A 19,000-nucleotide genomic window follows, 5' to 3' on the forward strand; every position below is an offset into this window, starting at 1 on the left:
TCAAGATTTTGACGCCGTCTACTTTGATTTTGAAAACGTGACGTTATTAATGCTTATTTTTACAAGATGTAATTAAGATAGAGCCCAAATACCTGAGATTTAGTTTTGTAAGGTTATTACCTGTTATTTACCAAACAATAAGACAAACTTTTTTTTTGCTAAGTTGTAGGTTTTCCCATGTGATGGCTTATATGTCAAAATTATCAAATGTTTGACATCCAATAGCCGAGGATTAATATACCAATGTGTCTTAGTGGTGTCGTTAAACAAAACAAATTTTAACTCGACATCATAATATGATGTATCCCGGTATGTAGATCTGTCCTCAAGTACGTTCTAATAAACTGGTTTCGAACCAATTGCTATAAACTTCATTACTGTTGAGATGCACTGTTTACAAAAAAAATGGCGGAAATGATATGAATGAAGACATCCCAGACGTTTCTTGTTTTGTTAATTCAGAGGAATTGATTGATGCCCAATGTAATATAAAACTAACTCATTGACAAGTTTTCCATATTATTTAATTGAGCGTTATCTGTGATGTAAGTAATAGTAAAATCCTAGTAAACTAATAAGTTACATTCGTCACTTTGCAGTCTTCGGGATGACATGTTTGAACTTGCCTAAGAATGAATTGATCTGCATTATGAACATGTTCTTCTCATAGGTTACTAAAAACTACAGTACTGATTGGTAACCTCGTGTACAAACTGATATGCTATTGGTGTATTTTCAAGATTAATAATAAGTTTTCTATATTGAACTTAAGTTGTATTCTCAATTTTGTAAGTTGGTAACAGGTTGTTTCACCCTTATTACTAATTCGCCCGAATAGTTTCGACCAGGGTCGATGTGCTCTGTCAACCGAGTCATTTCGCTGTAATTTTAATTTAAAATAATAAAATGTTATAATTTAGTTTATTGCCTTTAATTTTAATTTTTATATTAAGGTGAGGACAGTCACTTTTTGCACCCATGTTTTGGCTTCGTACACAATAAATATAGCCAGGGCTTCTAGATTATGGTAGTCCCACTCCCATGGCTAGTGATATTCAATGTTGGGCAAGATAATAACTACTATTACCATGCCCAACGGCTAGTGAATTTCTTTTGGTCAAATGTTCCAGTTACGTCTGTTTTGTAAATATGAATATCCTGCCCCCCACTCCACCCCAATGTTAGTGTTTTTAAGCTCTATCTCCCTCTTTAGGTAACACATCTTATTATTACTATTATTTAGTAAAATTGTATTAACTTAAAGTAAAGTAGGGCTAGTGAATTTTTAATCATGGCTAGTAAATGTTTTAAATTACTGATCTCATGGCTAGTGGATTTTATAACAATTCTAGAAGGTAGAAGCCCTGATATAGCATATCTTACCGTAATTTCACTTGAAATTCATATTGCGTAAAAGGTACACTGTTTTTTAATCGCAAGATTTTTTTCAAACACACTGGTGCATTAGTAAATTACTAGTGTTCAAAAAAAAATTTCAATAGCAATTTTGCATTGGAATTTTTCCAGAATTCTTAAAACGGAAACGTCATGTACCCAGTTTATGGATATTATAAGGAGATCCAAAGTGATGTCAATGGAATACTGACGTCATTCAAATTCAAAATTAGCTATATTATTACAATGCTTACCACATTAAAATAAAAACTGGTCTACTAACCTTGACCCCTGTCAAATTTCTACAACAAGCAGACAATGCTGTTTATAGATCGGTAAGTTTTAATTTTTTATAGCCCTGGATAAATTATTAATTGTAAGTTTTAAAAGATGAAAGAAATAAAAAGTACCTTTTGCTAAATATATCATATCAAAACATTACTGTTGGATATGTTTTATTTATTGTATATGAAGCCAAAGCAAGATTCCGAAAAGTCACTGTCATCGACCTTAGGTTGAAACATCTGCTGGAAATAAAACAATTCCTTAGGACTACATGTTTAGTGTTTTGTTTTGTTTTTGAAAACAATATTTATTCCATCTTTTTATAGTAGTAGGTATCATTTACGAAATACATATACAATATACTCACAAAATACATGTGTAAAACAGGTGAAAATATGTAATTAATAATTTAATTTAAAGTGCTGTTCCAGATGTATGATGTATTGAGCTATATCAATCAACATATTTAATATGATTAGAAAATTAAAAAAAATTATATACCGGTATATTTTCCATTTAAAAATATTCCCCTGAAAAACAGAATCAGCTGAATTCGTTTCGGGAATTTCCGTAAGATTTGATCCGTGACGTCACGAAGGGAACTCCTTTTGATAGTCGGCGCCATTGTTCATTGCTTCTTTTGTGTTTATTATGGTTAAACAGCGTGTTGTTGGCAGCTGTAGCAATACAAAAGCCGATAAATTTAGTCTTCACGCATCTCCTAGTAATGTTGCTGTGAGAAAGCTGTGTGTGATTTTGATTAAAACAACGTGGAAAGACTGGACAGGAAGAAAATGCCAGAGACCGTTGCGACAGTAGACACTTTAGTTTCGATTCGTCCAAACTGGCTTGTCGGCTTAAGCGAGATATGGGAATATCATATCTTATGGCTTTTAAAAAGATGCCGTACCAACAATTTTTCTGCGACACAAAACAAATGACAACAAGCCGACGCCATCCACACCGAAACAACCTTGGGGTGCATCTCATCAATGTTCCAAACTGCGTTATGCTTCCAACTCTGGTCAGTTTGTTTTCTCATGCACGGTTCGTGCAATCATCAAGATCCGATTTGTTGTTGTTTGCATCTCGGTTCATTTATGAGGTTTTTCTTTACAGTTCGAGAACATTTTCATTAACAATAAAATTCAGACAAGTAAGTATCTATAGCCTAGTCCGTCCCATCCTACAAATGGTGTTTTTTTTTTTTTAGTAAATAAAAGAAAAAAAAGAAGCTATTTTTGTATGCATCTTAGATAACAATCGGGTCAGAAGTAAACGACTTGTAAATTCCATAGTATGAAACAAGGCGTTCCCTGTGAGACAGACTATAAATACATTAAATTAATTTTACTATACCTTCCCACAGAGAACACCTTTTTTTCATACTATGGAATGTACTATAAGTTATTTATTTCTGAGCCGACTGTTTTCACAACTGTACACAAAAATAGTATTGTTTTGTTATTTCCAAAACACTTTTACTTCTTCATTTTTTTACGTCAAACTAAACTGAAAGAGTTATTTATCGTCTTTTCTACTACATCACAAGTATTAGAACATATAGTGTAGCAAAATAATTCGCACGAAAAGCTAAAGAACAAAACAAGAATAAAAGTTGTAAATTAGTGGTAAGCTGTCCCTACGACCATTTTCATCATCATCTGTCAGGCCGGTGGTTCGTTGGAAGATGTTCCAGGTTCAAACTGATAAGGCATTATTTGTTGTGTTGCACAAATATTAGTCCAGTCGTCATTACTACACTTTTATCATCGAAAGCAGAATCGCATGATAATTGAGCTTGGCAAGCACATTCCCTTCATGGCGTCACAGCTATTTACAGGCAAATGTTTTTACTGAGAATTTAACCGGTCGTTTCCGGCAGTGTTCTACGGGAGTGATGTTTTAATACTTTTATGGTGCATTTTCGTAATTATTGATTTACATATCGGAGTAAAATATTATTGCAATGAATTAAGAAAGCATTTAATTGTGGAATTTGGAATTTTAGTGTAAGGTTTGGAAAAGCACTTTAAGAACAGTCACACTGCATATTACTGATCTGACTATGTATGTACGTACAGCGATTTCAACCGGCTTCAACTGACAGAGGTTAAAATGTCGATTTTGCTCAGACAAATTACCAAATATTTGGTAATTGATAATGAACAAACAGAAGAAGAAATAAAGACTTCAAAACTGTAATAATTATATTTATTTTGGAGTAGGGGGCCAAACGACTCCGTACGAAAGACATTGAGGGCGAACCAACCTTGGGTAAGGGCCATTCCATGGTATTTGGTCCACAGGTGTGGAAATTTCTAAATGATCTGTTAAACTAAGTTTTTATTAGCTTAAAGTTAATACCCTTAAGCACATGCAAATATACTTGGTGTACAAATACAGTAAATATTGTGTCAAAGAATTGTTCAAATACAATGTGCTGCTAAAATCTTCAGTTTATTTCTTGGCAGATACAGGTATCCAAACATGTATTGTAATGTATAGGTAAGACAAAAATCACCAGACTTAGCAACATCAGGATAAACAATGTTGTTGACAGTATGGTCACTGGTTATAAAAGTATATTATATGAATATTGTATGAGAACCTTTTTTTTGCACAATGACAGTTCAATTAATTAGGATTTTATGCACTTATTTTGATGATAAAAACACTTAAAACAAGTAAATATCATTAATTTCATAAATTAACAGTGTTTCATTAGTAGTATTTGATATACATGTCATTTATTAGTTGTATAAGTGAACTGGACAAAAAGTCACATCCTGGCTCGTACTGAAATTTAAAAAAGTAAATGTTACATCATAAAGAATATTTTTTTTCATAAATTGCTGTACAGCATTTAGAAATAGACTGGACATTGTGTTAAACAGTGTATTACAATAAGGAAACATTCTATCAGGAGAGCAGAGTTCTGGAATTTACTGCAGTGTTAAAAAAGTGATGTCCATTTTCATCACGTCCTGGCACATTTTACTTTTCACTTTATAAGTAATTTTTTTTTTTACAAAAACAAACTTAGGCCTAACATGCTTATACTACTATATGTAATGAGTCTAATAATGATAAAACTGCATTTCCATTTAAAAAGGATTTTTAGTGAAGGAGATCATAACGAGTCCGAATGTCATGTCCTGTCTTAAATCATTACCATGGAATGGCCCGTAAATGGGACTACGGGCAATACAGCTTGGGGTTCGAAATTGTTTTAGGGCAAAACGACCCGGAATCATTGATGTTCCAAACTGATTTTGACTAACAACCAAAACACAAATACAATACTTATTGAAATATTATTCTACATTTTTCAGTTATGGTACTTGAAATAAAATATATTCCAATCAGCTAACTTGAAAAGAATCAACAACAATAAGACCAATCCATTTTAGTAAACAAAAGAGTACCACCATCCAGTAAACAGGAAAGCGTGTTAGTTTCTAACTACATCTGCTTTTGGGAAAAATAACCTTTTCCAGGGCATAAAATTTGGCACGAACGATTTTGTCATACATCTGTCGGTTATACAAAACCAATATCAACATAAACAATGGATCGTTCGTGCAAAAGCTGTAATCGTTCATCATAAAATGTATTTTTAAAATATCAGTTTTTGGAAGAAAATAAGCCTACATGGCCAGTGTGAGAGAGATATAACGTAACCGTTTGAAATCGGCATCGCAATCGATACAAAGTCTGCTCCGTGGTAATACAGGTTTTTTTTTTTTTTAATCGGAGCTGTGTTTAGAAGTCTCGAAAATATTAGTATTATAGTTGCATATTCCCTTTTGAGCATTTCGCTACATGCACAAAATCATATTATGCTGTTCGGAAATTAAAGGGACTGTCCTGAGTTTCAGCCAAAGCAAGAGTCCCGTCTCTCCCCTTCCCCAACAAAATAAACATACTTTTTTTCCCTCATTCAATGTGTCCAGCTATTTCCTTCACGACCACCGTCAACTTTCGTTTTAAAATGCTTCCTGCATTAGCACACCATCAACATATTTACAATTTACGAAAGTTTGCTGAAATTCTCAGTCCTGACATCACGATATTCGGTGTTTGAAGTATGTCACAGAACCTTTATGGGTAGTTTCTTACAATATTATATTATATACTGTTACCGTTAGATTGATTTAGTGTAAAGGCCATTTTGCCTGTCACAAGAGTATGTACCTTGTATTACAAACATGCACCATGGTGTGCAAGATCTCGTGCCACCGTCGCAGGAAAATCGTGTTCTCATTACTATGAATAGCATTTTACAGAATTTCTAATTTCACAAGAGTATGTACCTTGTATTACAAACATGCACCATGGTGTGCAAGATCTCGTGCCACCGTCGCAGGAAAATCGTGTTCTCATTACTATGAATAGCATTTTACAGAATTTCTAATTTCCAATGAATCCAAACTGATGTTAATAAATGTTTATTAAATTATATTGAGGTTTTAAAATGTTTGACAAATATCATCTACTGATCAGTATTATACTTGTTCAAGCCTACATTAAAATTGGTTAAATATTAACAAAAATTCTTCCCCAAAAGAGGTCGAAAAAGATTTTGACACAGATCGATTTTCATGGATTGGTCGGGTTAGGACAAACAAACCTAATTTTTATTTTCGCCTGGTAGCTTTTAAGTTAGTCCCAGCACATAAAAACTGTATTTTTGTATTTATGATCGAAGAAAAGCTAAGAAAATCGATCATCTTAGATTCTAGTTAGAATATTGTTGCCCATTAACCTTTTCATTTGTATCCGAACTATTGAAGAAAATCGTTCGTGTAAACACTAAAACCACACGAACGACATATTGGTTGTCTGAAAAATTCAAATTTTATGCCCTGCTTTTCATGCTTTTCATAATTTTTAAAGTGATTACTTGAAGAAAAAAAAAAGTTTTTTAAATATGCACAATAGACAAATTCTTTTATTAATATTTTTTAAAAGCAAAAATTCAGTTTGTAAAGAGCATTCAGTTCACCTCTTTTTTTCCCCCAAATGATCACTAACAACACATGATGTCAATACAGATACCAGTGAGAAGTTTGTAAGATAACTTATTCTTAAATAAACAATTTATACAGTTAAAATTATTTATGGTTGTTTTGATTGGGCTGTCTACTTAACTATACTATAGCATTTGCATCAATAGAGGCACAAAAATGCTGCATACTTTTTGCAAATCGAATATAATATTAGTAATTAAAAAAACACAACGGTGGGGATGAAAATCATATGAAAGAAAAAAATTACTTAGTCAAATTAGGGGTTTGTAAAGTTTTATATTTAGATCTAGTCTGAACTTTATTGTTAATGAAAATGTTCCCGAACTGTGAAGAAAGACCTTACAAGCAGATGACAACACAACAACTGATTAGACTTTGAAGCATAACACATTTGGGGACGTTGATGATACTATTCTTAATCTAATATTTAGTATTATACTGTGAAGTTTCCTATTTTGCTGTTGTGACTGGAGGGGAGGTTAATCAAGGCAGCAGCAATCAAAGAGTTAACCAGTTTTGAATATTGCATTATCTTAACTGACCTGAGCTTGCTGTCATTTAAAGATGTAACTTCTGACTAATACAAATATTTTAACAACTAAAAGTGCACCAGCACTGGGTACGTGTATACATGTATATATGAGTTCTTGTTTAGAATGTCAGTGTCTCTATATTCAATATGTTTCAGGTTGTCCTAATGTTTGTAAGTTGCCAAAACTGCATTTGGCCACCCAATAATTTTGATGTATGAATAAATATATAATAGGAAAATAAAATTTTAATATAGTACAAACACTATGACAATCAGAAACACATTTAATAATCAGCCACTGATTTTTATGCAGAAAAATGTATTTAATATGCAACTGTACTGTAGTCATTAAAAAGTCTCTATTAGTCAAAGGGGCGGAACATAGCCCAGTGGTAAAGCCCTCACTTGATGCACGGTCGGTTTGGGATTGATCCCTGTCTGTGGGCCCATTTGGGCTATTTCTCGCTCCAGCCAGTGCACCACGACTGGTACATCAAAGGCTGTGGTATGTTCTATCCTGTTTATGGGATGGTGCATATAAAAGATCCCTTGTTGCTAATTGAAAAGAGTAGCCCATGAAGTTGCGACAGCGGGTTTCCTCCCTCAACATCTGTGTGGTCCTTTACCATATGTCCGACGCCATATAACCGTGGATAAAATGTGTTGAGTGTGTCATTAAATAAAACATTTCCTTCCTTCCTGTTAGTCGACAACATCTAAACAATGGCAACAAACTCAAGACAGTCCCTGTAAAATCCTTTACAATTACAGATTAAACACCTGAAATGGAATCTATTGATTTTACTGAAGCTGAGATACAAGAGGAATTAGCACGACTTGGATATCAGAATGTACCTGAAGAAAAACTCAGAGACTTTAAAAGAGGTAATTAAGTGAATGAATAGATTTTATTTATGTATTTGGTTATTTACATACATAATTCAAAAAGTATATTTGTGCAATATGAATTTTCTTTAAGTTTGAGTAAAAATAGGATCATACCACTGGAAAGAAACTTCAAAATATATTCTTTTTATTAATGGTTATAACCTTACTGTACATTGTGCAGAGATATCCCTTGAAACTGGACTCTCAGTAAACCAGAATTCCTTTTTAAATACAACTACAGAACTGAACCTCTTTAGACCAGGCCTGGTCGGAGCTTCTAAAACTTACAAAATCCACTAGCCATTGGATCAGTGATTTAAAAAATTCACTAGCCATGATAAACAATTCACTAGCCCTACTTTAATTTAATACATTGTTACTAAATAATAGTAATAATCAGATATGTCACCTAAAGAGGGAGATAGAGCCTAAAAACACTAACATTGGGGGGTTGGGATGGGGGCAGAATATTCATATTTACAAAATAGACTTAACTGCAGCATTTGACCAAAAACAATTCACTAGCTGTTGGGCATGGCAATAGTAGTTATTTACTACCCCAACATTGAATATCACTAGCCATGGGAGTGGGGCTACCATAATCTAGAAGCCCTGCCTGGTACTTTTAAAACTTTCAGAGTCTAGACTCGAGACTAATAGAGTCTGAGACACTAATGTCATGACAATGCCATACAAATTGTATGTGTGTGATGTTATTAGAGATTGAGTCTGGACTCTAAATGTTTTTATAAACATGGGCCCAGTTACCTCTTAAAACCAGACTTTTTACTTGGCCCCATGGGTATTCAGTTTTAAGAGGTTTCACTATATTTAAGAGTTTCATCACATTTTCATTTTAACATTATAGATCTGCACAGACTTATAGAACAAGAAAAAAGCAAAGATTCATCGCTGAACACATGTCCTTCCTCTAGTGAACGTAGTCAAAGAACTGAATTATCAGGAGGTATTGGATTTTATTTTGTCTAATTATAAATTTATTGGTCTTGTCACTGTTCCCATTACATTGTGTATGTGAACCTGAAGTTTTTAAAAGAAATTTGCTGTCAGTTTTGCCATTTCACCCATGGTAGTTTTTTAAAAAAGGCAGTGGGTGACAAATTCTTATGTTCGAGCCCTGCTTTTGTGTCATGTTGTTTTTTAAGCCATAGCACGTGCCATAAATTCTTAGCTTAACATTCCTTTTTCTCTTTGTTATTTTTTATATTTAATTCTGTCTTATCTTTTTAAATCAAAATTCATACTGAGGTGCTCTTTATTGTATTCCTTACTTGAGGATTTGGCATAGCTTTTTCCCCCATAAATTTATATGAATCAAAATAATAACAATAAAAAATAAAATAAATTCTAACTACTTCACTGCTAAAATGAGGGTCAGTTTAGTGACTAGCCTAGTAGTAGATCCGGGTATAGCTAACAGATGGTGTTTAGACGTTTTATTATTTTAAACCAGGTTTCAGAGATCCTGTTTTAAGAGAGAGGGTCCGTGCAGACGAGCGACATACTGAACTGGAGGAGCGATATAATGGCTATGTAAGTATCACATGCTGACTTCTCATTTTCATGTTACCGTATAAAAAAAAAGCCTTCTCAACTGGTTTGTGAAATCCCTGAGTGAACAGTGAATACACAAATTTTTGTTTGACATACAGTAGCCGATGATTAATAAATCATTGTGCTCTAGTGGTGTAGTTAAACAAAACAAACTTTACTTTACTTTACTATGTAAAGAAATTTTCTAGGGTTTTCTAGAATATTTTCTGATTTCAATTTTCTATTGTAAGAAGTTTAGTTTAGTATGCGGATTTTAATTTAATTAATTTTTTTTTTTATGTTTTGGAAGGTCTCTGAAAGAATAATTTTGCATAACCATTTTTTTTTCCGCACATTAAATTTATGAAATTAGGCCAAACAAAATACATTTCTGGTCTCTGGTCCATGTCAGTTTTTGCCTGGCTTTTCTTACTAGGACATTTGGAACCAAAATGGTTTATATACTGCTGGCTTGGACCATTAGCTTTCTTTAAATTCTCTCTAAAACAGGTCCTGTTGTCCTGAATAAGTAGCATTGCTTGTTTTAAAAATATTTGTGGGCAAAGTCGAAGTAATAAACATTTTCTTGGCTATATGGAAAAATGTAAAGGAAAATATTTAAGGTGCCAAAGCAAATGAGGGGGCGGCGTGGCTATGGAGGATGGACCAAGGCAGAGGAGGAGGAGAACGTAAAAAAAAACCTAAATAATATTTAGTGTGCAATCTATGACACTCCCACCCCCCCAACCCCCGCATCGACACATTAATTCTGGAACTTAGGTCTGACCAAAGACTGACTTTTTTTTAAGGGGGACCTTACATGAACATAATGTGTTATGAAAAAAGTAGATGGTTTACTACATTTTCAATTCTCAGAAGCCTGTTTTGCACACATGCATGCTCTACAACAAACATGAATAATGGTATACTGTTTGTTATAGCTTCTCCTATGAGAAACTAATCTCACTTTTGACTGATCATTGCCAAACAGTTACATTAATCACTTGACTTCACAGATAACCCTACAGTTGAAAAAAGTCACAAAATCTGTATAAGTGGTTTGATGTTTCTGTGGAAACGTGCTGAGCTAAGCCAATGAATTCAGGTTTTCTGATATATACACCACATCTATTATTCATCCAACTAGTATTTCTCAGCTCTTGGTTCTTGCACTAAAAGCTTTTGCATATGCTCTTTATTTTGAGACATGGTAATGTGATACACTGTTTAATGTTTAATAGGACAAATACGGGAAGGAAAATCGTTTGACTGCTAGACAAGAGCCTGATCTTGCCAGGATGTCTCTGCCTAAAGGACTTGTCTACACTGGTGGGCAATACTCACTGTATGACGGAGTGGATCCCAGACAACCTAGCCATGAATTACAAGATGACATTTCCGAATGTGGATCAGAAAGAAGAATGGTGAAAAGGAAAGTGTTAAGGTGAAGACAAATAGTTTCTCTGTAGTTTGCCGTTCTGTGTATTGCTCAAAATAAATGCTGGTTTCTTTTTTTTTTAAATTAAATATTATTACTATACATGTACATGTCATTAATTAATACAATATGCTACCTTCAAATATCCTTAAAAATTGTCATCATATGTGTGTATCATAATGTAATTTTGTTATTTTCCCCATTTTTATATCTAGTTATAATACAGTTTTATTTATGCCTCTAGACTAAGAGGACATGTTCTCTTCAAGTTTCAACTCTATCCCCTTACCCTACTATATACACATTCATCATAGTGACAGCAGTAATTTGATGATGCATGATACTTCTGGACATAATAGCCATTAACAAAGATATTTTAATTTTAGTTAAAATATGTGTACATACATGTTAACATAATAACCATGTTGAGAATAAGTCTGTGGTGAAATTATTATAGTGATTAGTATATACTGACATACAGTTTTATGTTTAAATTCTTGAAATAAAAGTAATTGTATTATTAACACAGTGTTACTAAGGGTTGTGTTTTCCCCAGCTTGTTTTAGTATGGCACGGTACCATGCTTCAATAGTCTGGTGTCATCTTGCCTTAATCATCGTCATGCTGCCCTGAGATTAAACAAGCCTTTTTCAACAAATAACTGAGATTACCTTTATACAACACAGAAAATGTATTATTAATTAATAAAATATGCCTCTCATATATTTTGTCATTCATTTATTAAAGCCAGCACATTAATTACATTTATTTTTATCTCAATTAATATTTATCTTTAATGAGAAAAAAAGTCCACTGAAAAATTCAAAATGCCCCCAAAGTGTTTAGCCTACTATGCCTTGTCAGATTTCTAGGGAAAATACTAAGTACTACAGATATTACACATGGTCAAATTACATAATATGCATCTGCAGGTAATAACACATTTGGTTGAGGTTTATGATGTCCATTAATTGTTCTCCTGTGTTTGCGTCGTCGTCCACCCACCACCTCTCCTGTCTTAAGTGTAGCTCTTTCTCCTTTGAGGTTCATCATCTACTGAAAGCACCTCATTTCATTGGGTTTATTCTTTTATCCCTGTTCCTGTCCCAGTCCTTCTTTCTGTTCAACTATGATATTCATATAGCAGTTGTTTTATCTTTTCAGGAAAACAGACAAAGGTTCCAAATTTGTGGATGAGTCAATGACTGAAAGTGAAGCAGGTATTCTATTAAGAGATCCATTTAATATTTACTGGGCATAAAACAGTTAAATCCTAATGAAACTCCAGGTACTTATCTGTTGTTGTAATAATCTGAACACAACTTGACAATTAAATAACAACTTATTGTTTAACTAATAAATCCATTCATGTGTTTCAACAGTTTGTGTGTCTAGTGTGTAACTTTCAGTGGTTAATGCAATATATATCAATAATTGTTTTGTTTTTTAGCTTAATGGTATAATATTAAAATACCACTTAAGATTTAAAAGCAAACTACATTTGAATCACGTTGGCTCGAACCTCGAAAAGTGTTTTTCCCATTGGGTACTTTGACCTAACCATTCGGTCAATATCGTGTAACACGGGACTTCGCTTTGGTTCCAGCGTTACGGTGTATTAGGCCCATCCTAGTTCGACCCAACATGATTCTACTATATTTATGTTTTATTGAATTATTTATTGAATTATTATTATTATATAATATTTATTTGTTTTGTAGGGAGCATTGCTGATGCTAATGAATGCCTTCAGAGACTTGGTTTAGGAGACGCTAGTGACCTAGATTTATTGAGGCGTCCCAAGTCATCTAAAGATTACGTGAGCATAACAACCTTCATACATGCCCATAATAGAGTGAAGGGTGGGGAAAACAAATCTCAGAACATGAGGAATTCTACTGCATAACCTAGGGTGATCATTATCTTTTTAAGTAGGAAGCTACTGCAGAAAAAATAAGCAGATAGGGTGTGGAATTATAAGCATGAACAGTGGGTGGTGTTGGCAGCAGCAATAGCCATTGACTGATGAACATTGAACACCAAAGAGTGGGAAGCCTCATATGTCATCCAACACTCTTTCCAGGGGTGGGATGTAGCCCAGTGGTAAAGTGCTCACCTGATGTGCGGACGGTCTATGATTGATCTCTGTTGATGGACCCATTGGACTATTTCTCGTTCCAGCCAGTGCTCCACATCTGGTGTAACAAAGGTGGTGATATATCAGAGGGATGATGCATATAGCATATAAAAGATACCTTACTGCTAATCGGAAAGAGTAACCCATTGCCGGGCGGCAGCGGGTTTTAACTCTCATTATCTGTGTGGTCATTAAATAAAACATTCCTTCCTTCACTGTTCAGACACATCTGCTTATCCTGAAATCGTGAATGTGGTGTGATGATCTCACTGTAACTTGTCAGATCTTTATGTTTGTTTTCTTTTGTCAACAGGCGCCTTACAGACTGTCACCTAATGATCCCCGGCCGTCTTCAGGTTTGTAGTTGGTGTTAGTGGACAAAACTCCTCTCTTTTGTGATGGTCAGAAAAGTGGAAATTTATATTTTCATTTTCTCTAAATGTTTTTTGTTTATCAGCAATTGTGCCCAGGGCATAACATTTTCATTTTTCAGACAGCCAATATGTCATTCATGTTGTTTTAGTGTTTACACGAACAATTTTCTTCAGTAGTTAGATACAAATGAAAAGGTTAATGGGCAACAATATTATAACAAGAATCTAAGATGATCGATTTTCGTAGCTTTTCTCCTATCATAAATATGAAAATATACTTTTTTTGTGTGCTAGGACTAACTTAAAAGCTACAAGGCAAAAATAAAAACAAGGTTTTTTTTTGTCCTAACCCGACCGACCCACAAAAATCGACCTGTGTCGAAATATTTTGACCTCTTTTGGGAAAAATTTAAAAAACTATATTTGTAACCAATTTCAATTTAGGCTTAAACAAGTATAATATTGATCTGTAGATGATATTTGTCATACATTTTAAAACCTTGATGTAATTTAACCAAAATTTATTAACGTCAGTTTCAATTCATTGGAAATTAGAAATTCTATCAAATGTTATTCATAGTAACGAGAACACGATTTTCCTGCGACGGTGGCACAAGATCTCGGGCACCGTGGTGCATGTTTGTAATGCATGGTACATGTTCTTGTGACAGGCAAATGGGTTTTAAACTAATTCAATTTAACGGTACTTGCACAGGTATCTTTGCATGAGACTATGTATTGGTATGCTTTGACAGTCACAAAGTTAATATTAGCAGTCCGACACTAGGTACAGTCGCTAGAACGCCATCACATTTGCTATTAAAACACTGGATTCAGTCCAAAAGAAACTATACAAGTATCACACTCCATGAGAGGGAGGGGCAGTGGGTGGAACTCTTACTATGGCTGAACTCGGGACAGTCCCTTTAATTTCCAAATAGCATATGATTTTGTGCATGTATTAAAATTATCAAATGGAACGTGCAGCTATGTTACTTAACTTTTTCGAGACTTCTAAAGACAGCACTGACTTTGTATCGACTGCGATGCTGATTTCAAACGGATACATTGTATCTTTCTCACACGGGCAATGTAGGCTTATTTTCTTCCAAAAACAGAGCTAAATTTTTAAAAAAGATTTTCTGACTAAACGATTACAGTTTTTGCACAAACGATCCATCGTTTATGTTGATGTTGGTTTTCATTTTTATAATCGACAGACGAACAACAAAATCATTTGTGCTAAATGTTCTGCCCTGGTGCCAAGACATCAGTTATGTGGACTGTTTAAAAAAAAAAAAAAATTTCAGAAGTAAATTTCTACGGATTTTTCCAGAGCTTGAAATTATGAAATATTTCCATTAACCTAAGGATTGAATATCTTTAAAATGTTACTAGTCTCATGAAAAATCACTAGTGGCCACATTCAGCATTTGTGGTGAATCTTGCCAAAACAACTACATAATAATCACTTATCTGGCTTGGGGAACTAACGTCATTTTAATTGTACTCGTTCCCAGCAATTTCTGCTCAAATAGAGAAAACATGCTAGTCTTAGTTTCTACCTCTGTTTTTTTTTATTGTATATCTTGGTGTGCTATAAAATTTTCAGATACGTAGCAGAAAACATTAAGAAACATAATTATTACAGAAGACCGATAAATAACTTTTGTGTATTTTTAGTTATACTGAGACCAGCTGAACATCCTCATATCAGGAACCTGAGGAAATGTGACCCGGTGGCCCGGTTCCAGCAGTTCCAGCAAGTGTGGCAGACCCACAAGACACCTGGTGAAAAGGATCACAAGGATCTGAGGTGGAACATCCGAGCACAGATGCTAACTCAAGACACGTTTGAAAAGGTAGCAAGACTTTGTTTCCAATTTGTGACACTGGTAAAGCAGCCTCAACAGATTACATGTGTCTGCATTAGGACCTCCACGAGTCCAAAATGTTGGACTTGAGTTTTCGAGAGTTAAACTCGACCTGGACCTGAGTACCTGCCACCTACACTAGATGATAATGAAACTAAGGAATAAAGTAAACTAGCATTATGCATCTTAATTCCAGTCTGAACATGGATACCAAATCATGCCATTGTATTGCATTCCACACATTCGACGTTTGTTTCCCCATGTCTCATAGCCCTATAATGTAGCATGTGGAAAATGACGTAAAAATAGAATTAAATGATACTGCTCTTCCTTGCATCGGTACTCGAGTCCTGTCAACGGACTTGAGTCTTGCAAGACTCGGCCCATAGCCCTATAATGTAGCATGTGGAAAATGACGTAAAAATATAATTAAATGATACTGCTCTTCCTTGCATCGGTACTCGAGTCCTGTCAACGGACTTGAGTCTTGCAAGACTCGGCCCATAGCCCTATAATGTAGAATGTGGAAAATGACGTAAAAATAGAATTAAATGATACTGCTCTTCCTTGCATCGGTACTCGAGTCCTGTCAACGGACTTGAGTCTTGCAAGACTCCGCCCATACCCTAATCTGCATGTATCTTTTTTTTTGCAAATGAAAGTTAGATTGTGTATGACAGGCTTACCAATTATAGAAATCCTGGTGAAAACAAATTGAGTGGAGTGATTGATTTCTTAGTGTAGATTATGGGGAGCCATTTAAGATACTGCCATATTGAGCATTGATATTTAATGTTTGTAGTACTTTTATTTCTTTTTAAAATTCATATGCAAAGGAGAGCAGAAATTTAATCTCCTTGAACTAGTTTGAACAGGTGTGTGATGTGGACAGTGTTCGAAATAAGCACTTGTCCGTTTGTCCAGACAAGTGAAAATCTGCTTGGACAAGCAAAATATACCTCAATGGTTATTCACTGGACAAGTAAAACGTTTCAATGCTGTTTCATTTTGAGAAAATGTATGGTCCTTGTACTTGAATAAAACAAAAATGTTAGTGGACAAGTAGATTTCTAGATGTACTTGTCCGGTGGACTGGTAAAAAATGTTGTTTATTTTTATCGCTGGTGGAGACAGAGTGATAGACAGGTATGCAGTTGTTTAAAGTTGTTATTCTGAGGGCTGTTGCATAATTGATTATATATGTGTGTGTTGTGTTTATTTGCCCCATTATTACTACATGTATTTTGTGCCTGATGGGTGTTGCCATATCCTTTTCCCTGGTGGTTATATATAAAAATAAATTCATTTCTCCTCAATCTCCTATGTGATAAATTCTAAAGCAGTCCTGAGCATAAAATACTGCTAGTTACTTATTTGTAAGTAGGGTTGTGAATTATTGGTGTCTATTTGTCACACATTAATAATTATTTATATGCTATTATAATAAATTAGAATTTTAGGAACATATGTTAGATTTTTAAGAACTGCAGCTCTTTTTTTTCTTTTTTTTTTATGTATACATGTATATATTCAGGATATTGATCATGTATGGTGTTTTTTTCAGAAACCACAGAAAGTGTTTGTACCTAACAACTACCAGGTTCCTACGGAGAAGAAGCGGTCGTCTCTTCGCTGGCAGATACGGACTGACATTGCACAAGGCAACATGCCACCTTGTGGTTTCTTCTGTGAATACTAAGTGCAATATGTCCAGGCACATTCCAAGCTATCGTAGAAATAAATGTCATAGAATCAGAAGGCTCTTTTTAAATGCACAGGCAAAGAAAACATTAATTAGCATTGTCTGGTATATGAGAAACAGCATTTTTACTATATCCATACATTCCATCCATCCATCTAAGTTTCAACTTGCGACCATCTATTTTCTTTGTCATGAAATAAGTGTGTTCCCCAATAAGTAGAGATTAAACTGTCTAAATCACTTTTGTTATGAAGATATGGATATAATATAATAGATTAGGGACATTTTAGGATCTATACAGCAGAAATCATAACATTGATACAGTTACATGTGGAACCTTTGACAGTAAATAGCTCTAGTATCAAACAATCTGAGCTGGACTTGTACAAATATTACACTGACCAAAAAACATCAAAAAATTTTTTTTTAAGAAAAGGATGTACATAAATTAATATTTATAGTACAGGGGTGGGACTTCTCCTCGGATCAACTGTTTTCCTCTCATGGAATATTGTGTTTCCTCGCATTTTAATTGTCCTTTCCTCCAAAATGAGTCAGATGGCACAGATTTTAACCTAGGATCTCAAGAAGTTCCAGGACCATTCTAGATTTCCTCTTTTACAGTTCACCAATTCCGACCCCTGATAGTGAGAAAACTTGAAAATACTATAGGTTGCACATCACCATTCACTTTTGCATAGATTTCAATACAATTTCTATATCGGAATATATTCGGAGACAACTTGTAAAATATTGAGGGCTACATGACTGCTAGTTTTAGGAATTACAGTCACTTGGTAACTACCATTAAAAAAAAATACAGGGTAATTAAAAACAAATGGGAGTTGTAAAGGTGGCAGCATACCAGATGCACAGTTGTTATCATTTAGTAATAAAAATAATAAGTGACTTCCAACCAGCGAGTTATTTAACCCACTGACTACTGCAGGCGAGATATCCCGCCTGCAGTCACACAAGTCAACATGCTGTACACTGTATACAGTGCATTCCCCAATTAATATTTCCCACCATTTTGCAAACAGCACTCATCAGAAATAATAAGACCAACAGGAAATATATTAATTGAGAATATGGTAGCTTTAGTTTTTTATTTTTCAATGGAAAATACCTGAAAAGTTTAAGTTAAAAAAGCTGATTGTGACTACTAATTTGATAATACATTTGACTGTTTTACCAACCGTGAAATATTGGGATATGAATCGTAGTTCACTTCCCAAAAAAATTCTGGTCAGAAAAACAGTTAATGGGAATAATGGACATAAGTAAATGTGGCTTTTTCTTCTTTTTTTGGCTCAATTTTAATCAATAATAACCGATTCAAAATATAAAAATTTGAAAAACCCACAAAAATAATACATACCGATTCAAATATAAACTTTACGTTATGTATTTATAAAACATTTAAGTGAAAATATGTGAATATAAATTATAAATTTGTATCCCCGTAACGTGGTTTTTGTCAAAGATTAATCCAGTAGTCTGAAGATTAAATACTACAGAGGTCACGCTACTTGTAGTCATCAAAGAAAGATTTGAAAAAAGCATCTCAATACTTTATTAATGTTTCTAATGAAAAGCTATTGCTTAAACTGGTTGTATAGTGCAGTTATGGAGAATGGTGATGTGGTGCATTGTAGTATGGATTACATCCCCTGTTGTATGTGTATAGAATACAGTGTATGTGTATAGAGTACAATGTATGTATATAGAGTACAGTGTATATTTACAGTGTGGTTCATTTCTAATTTATTCTGCTCCAGTGTATAT

The 19,000-nt window shown here is 34.1% G+C and overlaps 1 protein-coding gene across 2 annotated transcripts; it reads left to right on the top strand.

Moving 5' to 3' along the window:
* Nucleotides 1-398: 398 nt before the first annotated feature.
* On the top strand, nt 399-18,537 carry LOC121370305 (hydrolethalus syndrome protein 1 homolog). Of its 2 annotated transcripts, none has more exons than XM_041495444.1 (10): nt 399-545; nt 8,017-8,130; nt 9,002-9,100; nt 9,608-9,687; nt 10,929-11,131; nt 12,290-12,345; nt 12,847-12,944; nt 13,576-13,618; nt 15,320-15,498; nt 17,075-18,537. In XM_041495444.1, the coding sequence occupies exons 2-10, from the start codon at nt 8,031-8,033 to the stop codon at nt 17,207-17,209; spliced, it is 993 nt and encodes a 330-aa protein (XP_041351378.1). In that variant the 5' UTR covers nt 399-545; nt 8,017-8,030; the 3' UTR covers nt 17,210-18,537. The 2 variants fall into 2 exon arrangements, with proteins under 2 accessions (XP_041351378.1, XP_041351379.1); XM_041495445.1 differs by having other exon boundaries at nt 410-483.
* The last annotated feature ends 463 nt before the right edge of the window (nt 18,538-19,000 follow it).

The sequence above is a fragment of the Gigantopelta aegis genome, chromosome 4, assembly GCF_016097555.1.
Source record: "Gigantopelta aegis isolate Gae_Host chromosome 4, Gae_host_genome, whole genome shotgun sequence".
In the NCBI taxonomy this organism is placed as follows: Eukaryota; Metazoa; Mollusca; class Gastropoda; order Neomphalida; family Peltospiridae; genus Gigantopelta; species Gigantopelta aegis.

What these genes read in the sequence shown, in the direction of transcription:
- LOC121370305 (XM_041495444.1), top strand. Translation starts at nt 8,031, where the DNA reads ATGGAATCTATTGATTTTACTGAAGCTGAGATACAAGAGGAATTAGCA. An exon ending in AGGAGCGATATAATGGCTAT is followed by an intron (nt 9,688 to 10,928) that starts GTAAGTATCACA and finishes AATGTTTAATAG; the next exon opens with GACAAATACGGGAAGGAAAA. An exon ending in GTGAAAAGGAAAGTGTTAAG is followed by an intron (nt 11,132 to 12,289) that starts GTGAAGACAAAT and finishes TTATCTTTTCAG; the next exon opens with GAAAACAGACAAAGGTTCCA.